The sequence below is a fragment of the Aotus nancymaae genome, unplaced genomic scaffold (assembly GCF_030222135.1).
Source record: "Aotus nancymaae isolate 86718 unplaced genomic scaffold, 86718_ANA_hifiasm-v0.15.2.pri h1tg000040l, whole genome shotgun sequence".
NCBI classification, from domain to species: Eukaryota; Metazoa; Chordata; class Mammalia; order Primates; family Aotidae; genus Aotus; species Aotus nancymaae.
Window position 1 is genome coordinate 44412555 of NW_026988454.1, and position 13912 is coordinate 44426466.

At 39.3% G+C, this 13912-nt stretch overlaps 1 protein-coding gene across 1 annotated transcript in view; it reads right to left on the reverse strand.

The window, feature by feature from the left end:
• The window catches only part of CLVS2 (clavesin 2), a 79034-nt gene extending 65976 nt beyond the window's left edge, over positions 1–13058 (reverse strand). Inside the window, exons 1-2 of the mRNA XM_012450051.3 lie at positions 12968–13058; positions 11557–12500 (exon numbers count right to left, since the gene is read on the reverse strand). Coding sequence (XP_012305474.1) covers positions 11557–11945 — 389 coding nt within the window. The 5' untranslated portion in view covers positions 11946–12500; positions 12968–13058. The remainder of the gene's footprint in view (positions 1–11556; positions 12501–12967) is intronic.
• Positions 13059–13912: the final 854 nt, after the last annotated feature.

Here is a 13912-nt window from a genome sequence, read left to right on the forward strand (position 1 = left end):
AAAGGGAATTCATAGAAACACCAGTACTTTGAGAGGAGTCAGAAAATTTATGGAAGAAATTTATGAAGTTAACAATTTCAATGCATTTTAAGATTTTTCCCCTGAGACATTCAGGGGAGATTTCAGGAATAGCTAGAGAAAAACATCTGGACCTCAGGGAAGAGGTAGGATGGGGAGGACAGTGGATTAGAAGTGGAAATCATTCCCATTTAGTGGAAATGATGGGCTCATTAGGAAGACAGTATGATACAGTGAAGATATACAAGGGAGTAGGTCTGTTTTTATTTCTAAAACCACTTGGAGGTGCTAGGAGAAAGCATAGTAGTTCAGAAAGGAAAGAATAATTAACATTAGAACTTTGGGCAACTTCTCATCATTTCAGGACCTAATTTCTTCATCTGTAAAATCAGCAGTTTGGAAGATAATCTTGTTTAGAACCCTAGCATTAATCAAACACAGGGCATAGTGTCAGAAGACTTCAAGATGCAATCTCTGCCCTGTGCCTCATTAGCCATACGGTCTTAGATATGTCACTGATTTATAATTCTGAGGATCAGTTAACTATCCCTATCTCATGCTATTCTCACTATCTTACTGGCTGTGGTTAAGGGAGGGTTGGAGCCAGTGCCAGAGAGTCATCAAAGAGATGACTCAGGTGAAAATATTTGTACAACTTTGCACAATACTAGATATAAGCAGGTGTTCAGTAAATGTTGGTTGGAATACACACATAGCATACTTTTTGTTACAATGGTATCCATATAGTGTACTAGGCAGAGTACAAATCAGAAATGATGATCTTTAGTATAGCCTATTACTATTATAAAAGGCAACAGCCCAAAGGCCTAGGGATACGGCATCCAAGAAACTACCCGAATATATAAAATAATAAAACTTTTTATAGAGCTCTACTATGTACTTGTTATTAAATCTCTGAAACATATGTGGCTGAACACCTTTAAAAGTCACTTTATGGCTGGCCTACCTCCATTTTAAACATAATGGCCTGACACACTGTTAAGATACTGAAACTATAAACACACACAATGGAAAGCTGAAACGCGAAGACTGTATTTCTGGTTGAAATTCAGACCCCCACCAAAAAAAAAAAAGTTTTACTTTCTGAAATTCATAATAATATCATGGTAAAGAAAATTAAGAATTTGAAAAGTCCAACTTCAAAGGTTTCCCTCATTATGAGGTTCACCATTCTTATATTATCCATAAGAAATCAAAGAGCATTAATACCAAAATGCCATTAAATAAAATTTGAATTTGAAATCAGCTTTGGAAGGATGAGACATTGTAAAGATTAATCAAAGTACCAGTAAGGACTGAAAACAAGAGGGAAGGTGTTTAAATAACACACCTGAAGTATGGTTCCCCTAAACTGTTTCAAAATCAACATAAATGTTTATGTGTATATCATTATTCCAAAGGAAATAATATAAGGCAAATCCCAAAACAGCAATAAAGAAAAGTCGGTTTGCAAAATTTGCAAAAATAAGTCTAACCACCTTTTTTGAATTCGGTATCTGGCTCTAAGAAGAGAATCAAACGATTTTATATAAATCATATTAATGTAGAAGTTTAGAAAAAGAAACATAAAAATGTACTCGCTAACTGCATTCAATGGGCAGGTCAAAACCATTCTTGACTTAACTCGAGTCCTCTATTGACAAACATGTCACATTATTATCATTAGCAGCTCAGCAGGCTATTCCTCAGCAGAACAGCACTACACAGGATCTTGCCAAAATCTGTAAAATATCTTCCAAAGAAATGCAGCATCTATTAATTTTATCTCTTCAGGACTCCTGCCATACTCTCCTTTTTAAAATTATTTTAACTGTTATAATATACAAATTAGAGGTCACTACAAGGAAATATTCTACATGGTCATGTTTGGGATTTACATTGAAATTGTGTGAGTTCCACCATTGCTATTATTCTCTGTAAGCTGAAAGAAAGCCATAAATCAAAACTAGCACATCATTTTAGCTCTTGACTCCTGATTGTGCTTCCCAAAATAGCATTAAGTAAAATTTGAATTTATGAAAAGAATGCTGTGTAGCATGTAGTAAGAAGAAATCATGACACAGATAAGAAATTTTACAACTGACACCAGATTATGTAGACCACTGCTCTTGAAAAGAATCAAAGCTGCTAGAATACAGAGACAACATATGGGGAAGACTTTGATACCCACAGCAACTAGGTACTACCTATGCAATCAGAAGGAAAACATCTAATCCCTCTTGAAATTTTTCAGTTATGAAATCAGTTTTCCTTGCAGAGTAGGATATATATTCATGAATTAATTATTTGGGCACATTTATGTAACTTATAAGTCCTTTTTAATGTAAAACTCACAGGTATTAACAAATAACAAAACAAAAAAAATGGGGATCTTTGATTATTCTTCTAATCTTAGCTTGTTCTCACACACCTTGAAGTTACTGAACTTTGCTAAGCCTCCATTTTCTCTTATTAAAATGGTGATACTAATAGTTACTTCGTAGAACAGAATGTAAAATAGCCCAGTGGGCATCACCCAGCAAACAGTAAATGTTAACTTCTATGACTGCTACAATTGTATGACTTTTGCTCTTTCAACAATCACATATTCTATACTTGCTTTTTGTAGTTTTTAACCACTTACTCTTAACTTCATAGAATTGTTGTGAGGACAAAAATGAAACAAAATAATATATGTAAAGTTTTTAACAGTCCTTGACATATAATAGAAATGATAAATATTTGCTGTGATCATTGCTGTTGAAACTCTTCTATTTTGTTCTGTGATGCTACATTGAACTTTTTCTCCTTCCACTTTTCTGGTCACTCTATTATCTTTAATCTTTGGTTCCCTGCTGCAATCATCCAAATGTAGAAATAAGAGTTTGTTCCCCCGTTGTCATCATATAGTAGCTCCTAGAGTTACCGAATCATGCACTCATCCCCTTGGCCAATACATTGGTGACGGCTCGATGTCCCCAGAGCTTGTGTCAGTCCTGTGCAACATCCTCATCTTTCTAGTTCCCATCTGAACATCAGCACCTTAGTGACTCCTTGCTATCTGAAATATCTTAGTGTAACTCAATTTAGTGCCTCCTATTTTCTTCTGGGATTGCCTACATTAATCAATTAACGAAGAGTCATTCTCAAATATTCCTTCTTTTTCCCTCCACATTTATTCACCAAGTCCTAAATATTTTTCTGGCCTTTTATATTTATACAGTTTTGGCATATAACTCTTTCTACTAGAGTCTTAGCTTTATTTCCTAATATAATAGTACTTGTGTGTCTTTTTCTTTCTCTCCCATCTTTCTCTTCCAGAAATCTTGCCTACCCTCTATTGTGAGATTAATTGTCCTAAAACATTAATTGGCCTGAAAAATTGTCCTACACACAATGCTACTCCCCCATGGCTCTTTCAAAACTGCACCATTCCCTTAATAACCATACTTCTTATTTTGTACACCCATGCACAGGCTCATCCCAGTCATCAAGGTCTTGTCATATCCAAGCCCCAACAAGCTGGTACACTCAGATGCTTTATCTTCATTTAAATCCATAGAGAATACCCACCTTCCTGTTCACCTCACCTAAGTTCTACCCTTCTTTGGGCCCACCACCAGCTTGCCCTGCTCTGCAAAATTGTCTTTACCTGATGGATACCTCAGCCTCCTCTCTCTCTCCTAATCTGAAATCCTAGTGCTTCAGTGTTTGTTCTATAGCCCCAGACATATAAGCTTAGCTTAAAACTCTTTCACTGTTTGATACCACTTTCTATCTTCAGCACCAAATACTGTGCCCTGCACACTATAGGTATACAATAGTGTATGTTAAAATCCAATTATTTCCCAAGGACATAGACCATGCTGCTTTATTTTACCTACAACAGTCATTGAAGTGCCATAATGGCATCATTTTAAAATTATAACATTCACTTAAGGCTTCTCTGACAGCCCAAAGGGCAATACAAAACATATTCCTGGACCAGAAAGAGGACAAGAGCCTTGTCCTGCCACACTGTGGAGAGGCTGCACCCTGCCTGCAACCAGGGGCCCTCTCAATTTTTTAGATTAGAGAAGCTTCTTCTCCTGCTTATGGCCATGCAGTTTTTTTGGTGACTACCTGACCTATGCTTCTTTGTTGGGGTTCACAGTGTCTCCTCCTCTACCACAGCTTTCAATCAGTGCAAAGATCAACTTAATGACAAATAGGTCATTTCTCTCTACTTTTCAACCTTTTCAGCATAACAAGAAAAAAATTGGCATCTTGGCATCGGATTGAGTAGTATGACACCAGCAATTTCCCTTTATCACTAAATCAATCAGCCATTATTAAATTCTTCATTAAGGTTGCTCCCACTCCTCAGTTTTCATTAAGCCACATTTTCTAATGTCTGAAGCACTTCATAGTAGAAGGTGCTAGGGGGAGGGAAAAAAGGAGAAGAATTACCTTTATTAATGCCTCAGGGTACTGTTAGTGCTAAAGCTGATGAACCCTTCTAGGTGTTTTATATTACTGAGTGGTAATAATAATAATATTATGTCTATCTGGGTAATAGTTTAAGGTTTCCTAAGCAATTTCAAATGCATTATCTTAATCTCAAAACAATTGCAAAGTCTCTGAGCTAGATTTCTTCCTGTTATTTTACAGATGAGGACAGAGGGTCTAAAAGAAAATTAAAGTTTGCTCAAAATCACCATAGGAAAAAGAGGAACCTAGGTTAGAGGTCAAGTCTTTCTGATGCCACATAGACCAGGACCAGTACTCTTTTCCTCCGCATGGTGCCTCCTACTCAGAACAGAGTTTGATTAATAGATAGCTGGTCTGCTTTTTCTTTTTCTTTTGGAGATGGAGTTTCACTCTTGTTGCCCCAGGCTGGAATTCGATGGCACAATCTCAGCTCACTGAAGCCTCCACCTCCTGAGTTCAAGCAATCTCCTGCCTCAGACTCCCAAGTAGCTGGGATTACAGGTGCCCACCACCAGGTCTGGCTAATTTTTTTATTTTTAGTAGAGATGGAGTTTCACCATGTTGGCCAGGCTGGTCTCCAACTCCTGACCTCAGGTGATCCACCTGTCTTGGCCTTCCAAAGTTCTTGGATTACAGGCATGAGCCACCGTGCCTGGCCTGGTCTGCTTTTTCATGGTAGCATAATATGTATGTCAGATGACAGGAAATCAGGAAGTCAATACCCTGGCACCGTCCAGCCTCACTACAGTAGGCAGCTTTGGTAGAGGAAAAGCAATAAGACATCCTAGGACTCTCAATAAGAAATGGCTAAATCCACCTCCCTAGAGGAAATATGAACCCTTGAAATTTCATCTCTCTGGCTTGTATCACTGAGCACAGAAGATTAGATGTCTGAGCCTTGCTTCAGTTTTACTGCTGCAGGAATGTAGGTGAGCAAGAACAAGAGAATCACTGGAAATAAAACATCTTTGGGCCAAATATTTTTCTTTGAAGAAGATGAGTAAAGAAAAAACTTTTGCACTATTGCCACCAAAACTATAAAATACAATAAAACAGAACTGTACTGGGAGAATACAAACACATCTGGAAGGCAACTCTTTTTATCAGGGCCAGGAACGCTAACCAAACATCTAGTTAGTAAAGTCTTTGCCCTCAGAAAGTTTATTCTTCCACCTTGACATTCTGTTCCTAACTGCCTGTATTTGTGACATTTAATCAAGATTTTCTAAACCATAGATGGAATTATCTTTAATTATCAGAGCTTGATTTTTTTGGACATTTGTCTTTTCCTAGATTTAGGTTGCTAACTGTCTACACACACAAAAAAAGTTACTAATTCACTTACTAGTTGTGTGATCATGAGCAAAGTACTTAATTGCTACAACACAGATAGTAGAATTATTTTAAAATGAATAATGAATGAAAATGGAACAATAAATGTTGAATTCAGTTAAACAAGCAGGCACTGTTTTTCCTACACAACACCGAGTAGCCCACAGCTGCTCGTCCATCCCCAACTTCTAGCATTGGTAAACAGTATCCTCATTAACTGCCTATGACTTCTGATAGTTACTCAGCTTTACATGCTTTTTCTTCCCAGGGAGGTTACATATCACTTAATAATACAAAGTATGTGTCTTTATTTGCCCCTAGCACCTACTAAAATTCTATGTACCTAGCAATTGCTCAAGCAAAGTATATTTTTGCAATTAATTTGACTAAAATATTAATCACTCAGTTTGTTATATGATATAATAAGAATCCCACATACCAGAGTATCCTTTCCTTCATGTTAATAACTCCACTTACTATAATAGTGACATCGATGTACCTGCCCTCAGTAAAGTAAGAGAATTTAATCTTTCCCTCAGAAAGGAGGAAATGTATTAATTTACCAAGGATAACTTGTTAATGTTCTAACTGTTGACTCATGTTTTAAAATATCTTTAAACATTTCTTTTGAGGCATCCTTTCAAGACACTGTAGTAACCTCAAATCCTTTGCTTCTCTATCTTGTTTAAAGTTGCTTTTGAAACATGAAAATAGCTTGGCTCAGACCAGACTTAGTCAATGTCCTACTGAAAGTTGGCACTGGAAGTTTTTGCTGTTATTTCAGGTTTATTTTACTAATTATTGCATAATTGCCCCAGTTTTTAGAGATTGTCCTATTTTTACAGAGATTCATCACAATATTCCTCTAACATTTCTCAGGACAACATTTTTCCTCCCTGTTTTCCATGATATGTACAGGAGTACAGTTTGGGATAAGCTGCAGTTTCCAGAGGATTTGGTAAAGAGTTTCCCTGAAAGGAAGCAAGATGGAAGCTCTGCTGGGACAGAAGTTGCATGAAATACACACCTGCCATTTGTGGTTTTGCCCTAACCAGTATTCACCCAAAAGACAGCATAGCAATGCCTCCAAAATTTTTAAGGGAAGGGCTTCTGACTGTGCCGCTAGGTATGACAATGTGAAGCAAAAAGTTGGGAATTATTTAATATGTTAACAAACTGAGAAAAGAATTCTTGAAAAATCAAGTTGAAAAATTAACTTCTTTTTTTATTTTTTTGCTTTTTTGTTGTTGCTGAGCACGAATATTTCACCATAATTATCTGGATAATTGCCCTTGACTCTTTCAATCTATTCCTGTTTATATTTATTTTATTTTATTTTTTAGTACAATTCCAGAGATGAGTATAGCTTTATGATTGGCATTAATGCACATCAGTGTAGTCTATGGCTATGTTTTAAATTGTAAGCTATCATCACCATAATCTTCTATTCTGAATATTGGCCATATTATTTCAGTAAATAGATGCATGATTGTAATTCAAACTGAACCACAAATAGCTACCATTTATACAATGTTTTCTTTTTTATGAAAAATCCACACAATAGAAGCAAACTGACAAGTTTTTTTGGGCAAATTCCAGGATAAGTTAGAGGATTATGGCAATATCTGACCACTCTGCTTTCTGTCCCTTCCAGAGCTTCACTACTGTAAGTGGTAATCAGTGTCCACTATGATAAGACAAAGACCATGCAAGGTGGTCAGTGCTTTCTGGACTGCCATCATACTAAGAATCATTTTGGTTCTAACTGTGTTTGTTTTTGAATGAGCATTAACTAGACTCTGGATAAATGGTTGCTATACTAAAGTTCAGAGAGTTACTGAGAATTACTGTTTCTAATACTATTAACCATATTCCAGAGAAATGGTTGTTTGCTGTACTAAAGTATAGCGAACTACATACTTCTAATGAGATCTAGAGAAGTAAAATACGACTTGCAGGCTCACAACTTACAAGTGAACTCTCACACTTCCTATCATCATTATGTTTCAGGTGACAGAATTTCACTCATGAATATTTCCAACAATTATGTGACAGTGGATTTCAGTTTCTTAGATACCTGCTTGCATGCTCTAGCACCTAGAATGCCAGGTACTTTCTTTCCATGCTTCTTTTCCTCAAGGATTGTTATCTCTGCTAGTTTTATGGCACATTATCCTCACACTCTATGGATAAGATCGTGTGGACCATTTGAAGGTATTTGCTGAGTCCTAAGCAGGTCACTACCATTTAGGAAGGAAAAGAGCTTGCAATGCATGGAGGATGAAGGCCTCCTCGTGATGCAGTGTAACAATGAAATCGTTTTTAATTCCATGGCATTTACTTTTGTTGTCAGAAATTATGTAAGGCAATCTAAAAGGAGATAAAATTGTATGAATCTTTTCCAAGGTACAGCTCAATAAATGTACCAGGCCATCTGGGCCTGCCCTATTCTTTTTTGAAAGAACCACAGACCACACTGAAAGTCATTTTGACCTTTGAGTATTTCCATTTGTTTTAGATTTGTTAGAAGGTGGGTACACTATAAATATTATGATTTTACATTAGTCTTTTTAATGATGCCATGTCTCTCAAAAAGGCTTTGGAGATCGTCCAATTCTTTACAATAACCTAAAAATAACCTGCACTATATTGCAGCAGAAACAGACACTATTTTATTTATAGTCACTGTCTCACAAAATTTTACTGTTTTCAGTGTCCTGTGGAGCACAGAAAACTCACCTACAAATTTGATAAAGGAGAAAGCATATATCAAATAACTCTCTACTCAGAATTCTTTTTATACAAATGCATAACTCAATTCAACTCAAATATTTATTGAGCATCTACTCTAGTTCAAGTGCTGTAATAAATATAATAACATGACATAGTCTTTTTTGTTAGATCAATTCTGTTGGGGGTCTTTACAATTTTTTTTCAAAATTCATAAAATCTTGCTTTTCCTTTTGTAGTTGGAAAGTTACAAGTAATCTGTTTTCCAAATAAATGGAGGCATTTTCTTCTACTTCATGTCTGGAATTTACCTATGTAATCATCTACACTTCTCACACACTGTTTCTTTAAAACAGGCTACTTTTTAAGAAAGTTGTTGAAAGCCAAGTGATTCACTTAACAACTCAAAGAATATTGTCAGGATTATTTTCAGACATTCAGTCTTCTGGAGAAATCCAGGTAGCACTGGACTGGTGGGATCAGGGTCAGGAAAGTGAGAACATCTGACTCACAGAACAGGGGAGGGATGAGGGACAAGAGGACCTAGCATGTGCCATATCCACCTAAGTAAAAGAGCAATAATAGTAATGTAAACATCTAGGGAAAGAGGCAGATTTCCGTAGGAGTCAAGGAGCCTTTGGGGTAGAGGAAGGGCATTCAGGTTGAGAAGGGTTGGTAACATCCTGGCATTAACAGAAAGGCAGCTGTGCTTTGAGTTTCAGAGCAGGAGCCAAGGAAGTTTTTATGCACATGCTCCAGTGATAAAGGTTTATAGAAGGTGCCAAGAGGACAGATCTGTTTGTCACTAATCCCTGTCATTAGGTTATGTCGATTTGGGATAAAGGGGAGGTGGGGAGGAAGAGAGAATTATTTTTTTTTAATATACTTAACTGAAATTTCATCTAAGCTCTAAATCACTTGTATACCTTTTTGCCTTGTTGTGCTATAACTTCTTGATTATACCTGTTTATTGCCAACCATAGATATAGAATTCATAATTATAAGTCTAGACATCTTGACAGGATATTTCTACAGAACACAGCTTCTCATTTTGTTCTAATATACATTCTAGTATTTAAGATTATGTGTAAGTTTAATAAAATGTAATTCTATATACCAATTATTAACTCCCTTTCCATTGTAGATTTCCAGAGGAAGAGGATTTGATTACTAGTTACCTGCCCTGTATATGGAAGCATGAGACAGACAACTTTAAAAGTGTCTTTAATAAATTCAGAATTATTATCTTCTCATATATATGAAAACTATAAGTGACTTCATCTTAATTAGGTTTATGAATTATTATTAATATTAGTGCACTTATAGAAATAAATGAAAATAGGTCTGATGTATATGTATGCCTCTCTGAATGCAATCTGCCTCCATAATGATATCTCTAACAGACTTCAAGATTTATATAAATATAAAATTTCCATAGTTTCCATTTCACTATAGCTCAATTAACAAAGTTCCAATCTGACATACAGAATATTAGTTTTTCCTTGAGTAAAATTTTTCAGTTTTGTTATTCACAGTCATTGGTTTGCATGACCCTACAATTTACTTTTATGATGAAAAAAACATTTTTAAACAAATATTGTAGTCAATGAATAAAATGTCATAATTCATTAGAATTTTAAGCTACATGATAAAAAGTAGAGTAAGATCTCTATTAACTGACCAAAGTAAGTAACAAAACTCCATTCTCTTTCAATAGCTAACTGTATGAGTTTCTTAGCTTTATGAATCTTCAGGTAGTAGTCTGTCTTTCTATTTACCTAAAAAAAAAAAAACAGAGTGCTTCTCAACCTAGAATTACAGGGAAAAATAAAACACAGTAAAATTAGAGAAAAAAAATAAAAATGTTAATTTGCATTCCAAGATACCAAGACTCAGAAACCTATCTGGAAATCTCTAAGACATACAAGACCTCTCAGTAACTGTAAATGTCTGCACAGTGGCTCCAGAGATTATTTAAACTAACTAGATGCATCGAAAGTCACCATTCACAGAACTAAAAATACACCAATGTTTTAACAAGAATCTTCTTATGATTCATAGCTCTGGTAGCATTTTTAAGTCCCATGAAATATATTTAACTTTGAACTTAACTGAAACTACCTTACACAAGAGCCTTTTATAATTTCTCACATCTTTCAGTCTGAAAAATCAGTTCCGATTGAGGATACAGAAGTGTTATTGTCTACATTGTTCTATATAATGTAGATAAAAAGAAGATTATGTCTCCTCTATTAAATAGCATATGAGCTCAAAAAGTCCACCAACTGACACATCTGAACATTTTCCACTTCCTTCCAAAAGATGAAAAATCACATCAGACAGGAAACAGATTCTTCAGATTAGTGGCAGGTGTAGAACACATACACCAGTCAGTGTACATTTTCAGTGTCGACATGCTCAGTGACAGAGTACAGCTCTCCCTTTCATTGAAGGGACACACATCATATTATTCCTTCTTCTACACATCACCAAGCAGAGAAGTTCCCAAGCAACAAAACTACCTGCTGTTGGTCGAACACTAGGCTACTCTTAAAAGATAAAAAAGTCAGTACCAAAGAGAGAATGATGATGATGATGGCCATGATGATGGGTCTAGTTTAAGAAATTTTTTAGGAAGAAGGAGGAAAAGTTGTCCCCATTTTCATACTAGTTTATCCAGCCCAATAAACTTATTCAGAAGGTGAAACATTTAGAAGCTTTATTTACAAGTTAAGTAATTTAGATCTCGGTGCAATCATATGGTTAAGGTCGAACCTTAAAGCTGCAGTAGTAACTGGGTGTTAGTGAAGTAAGTTTTAAAAGTAAAAATACAAGCCCTCGTCTCTTCCCAGAGTGCCCACCAAAAACTCATCTCCTAGTTTGTTTCTCTTTTCTCCAAGCCAAATAAACAAAAATATCAAATCTACAAAATCACGACACTACTCGGGGTAAATTCTGGAAAATGGGAGAGTTAAAGGAGAATACAAGTTTGGATTTCAGATTTACCTGCTCTGATCCCAATTGGCAGCAAAAAGGACTAGAATCTTCCTGCCATAGTGGTCCAGATTGGCCAGGCCCCCCGGGAAGCCATCTTTCAGCGCCTGCTTGATCCCAGGGTCGGTGGCCTTGAAGCTTTTGAACATGTCCAGGTTCTGCTGCCGGTACTCAAAGTACTGCGCCAGGAGGCGGAAGGCCTCAAAGTGATGAAACTTCCTAGCCCGCAAGAAGCGTAAGATGAAAGCATCATCCGTGCGCAGAAAGCCAATGTCCGGCCTGGTGATGACCATATCCCTCACCTCCTGGATGTCCTGGTGCAGCGTGTCTGGGTTTTCATTGAGCTCCAGGCGAGCTTTCTCCAGGGTCTCAGGGGAGAGACCAGCTTGCAAATGAGTCATTGTTCTGCCTGTTCCGGAGCCTTCACTCAGAAGCCCTAGTTGACTGTCCCAAAGCAAATCTGGCCTTCACCACCACCACACTCCAGCCCCCAGACCTCCTGCTGCCTGCTTCCTCTCCCGTACAGGAAATTAATAGTCTTGGTGTCCAATCAAGTGCCCTGTTGCTCCTGCTTTCCCCCAGCTTTACCGGGAGGGAGGATGTAAACTTCTTCTCCCGCCCCCTAAAATACAACACCCCACTTTGGCTCCCTCTTCCCTTTGCTTTAAAGAGATGGGAACCCCTGAAGGGATCCGCACTCCTCTTCTTGTACTTTCTCTCTCCTAACAAATCACCCCTAATCCCACCTGGCACGGGTGGTTCTGATCTCGGTACTGTCCTCTTCTCTTCTCTTCCAAGATGTAACAAAAACAACCCCCACGCACATCTCAGCCCCTGCACTGTGAATGTTCCTGCAGTCCCTACTGAAGGATACGCCTGCCAGGGGTGGCGATGGAAATTGTGATTAATAATAAGGTAGCTCTTCAGCGCTGAGCTCCAAGGCGGAGAGAGATCATCTTTGCCAAAAAGAAAGAGAGAGAGAGAGAAAGATCGGGGAGAAAGATTATTTCTCCCTCTACTTATTCAAAGAAGCTATTTTTAAAAGACATATTTGTGGGATTTATTTAAGATTATTGTGATCCAATTAGGTGGAGACTGTGCAGATAACGCACCTTCCCACCTCCCCTCTGAGATACATCGTGATCTCATAAGGCACCAGTAGGGGTTCTGGTGGCGTTGGTACCAGCGTGGGCTCCCCCAACCCCACCCCCAACTTCTGCCTTCCTCTAGCCCTTCATTTCCACGGACTTGCCGCGGGGTGGGGGAAAAGAGGGGAGGGGGAGGTAGAGGACCGGGGATCTCTCTGGGAACGCACATTTCAAAAACGAGAAGGGGAGGGCATTGTGGAGAATAAAATTTAAAATGTCCTTATCTTTTCTATAAAACCCTAAAGCAAGAAAGAAGAAAGAGCAGCCGCTCCTACCAGCAAACCCGGAGGCGGGGTCGCTAAGCAATGCGACACTCCCAGGCATCCATCAGCCGCGGCTTCAGCAGCGGCGGCGGCGGCGACAGCGGCATCAACTCCTCTGGGCGGGATGGAAGGAGCAGAGAAGAGGGGCGGCGGCGGGGACCCGGGCCGAAGATGCGCTCGGGAGCGGCCGCGGCCACATCCTCCGCGGGCAGCCCGCCTCCTCTCCCAGCAGGAGGGGTGGGGATCGCAGGGTTAGAGCCACCGCTGTCCCAGGTCCTTTCCTGGCCCTGCCATTTCTGCCTTCGGGAGAGAAGGTGGGGAGCGGGACCCGAACGCCTGGATGGAGAAGGCCACTCGGGCGGCCACCGCCTTTGTGCGCCCTCCGGAGCAGCCGGGGCGGTGGGCGCAGCGGGGCGGCTGCTGAGCCGCGCGGGCCTCTCCGGGGGGCTCTCCCGAGCGGTCCGAGTCAGGCGCGCCCCTCCGGGCTGCTGCGGCGGCTCCGGCTGCTGCTGCTGAAAGAGGACTCGGCTCAGCCCAACTCCTCTCTAATTATCCCAGCACAGATCTCGCTGCGACGTAAGCACTCACTCAGCTCGCGCGCGCACTCCGCTCCTCTCTCTGCCTCGCTAGGGTAGGACGGCAATTTGGGTGGCCTGGAAATATCCCGAGCTCCAAGTTTAGCGTGCTCCTAGTCCCCACTCCCCAGCAGGCTGCGGAGCGGGCGTCGCCGGGTCAGGCGGGGCAGCGATGCTCTCCAGCCTCCCCACGCCCCTCTCTCACCCTTTGTGTGCAAGACCCCAGAGCGGCCAGGAGAGTAGCAGTTGCAGACGGTAATTCACATTGACATGCATCTTCTAGTTCCTGTAGGAGGCAATTTTGATGTAGAAGGAGTACGGAAACATTTTGTACTTTTTGCATTTGTTGTAGACACAGATATTTAATTTAGAAAAGACCAGA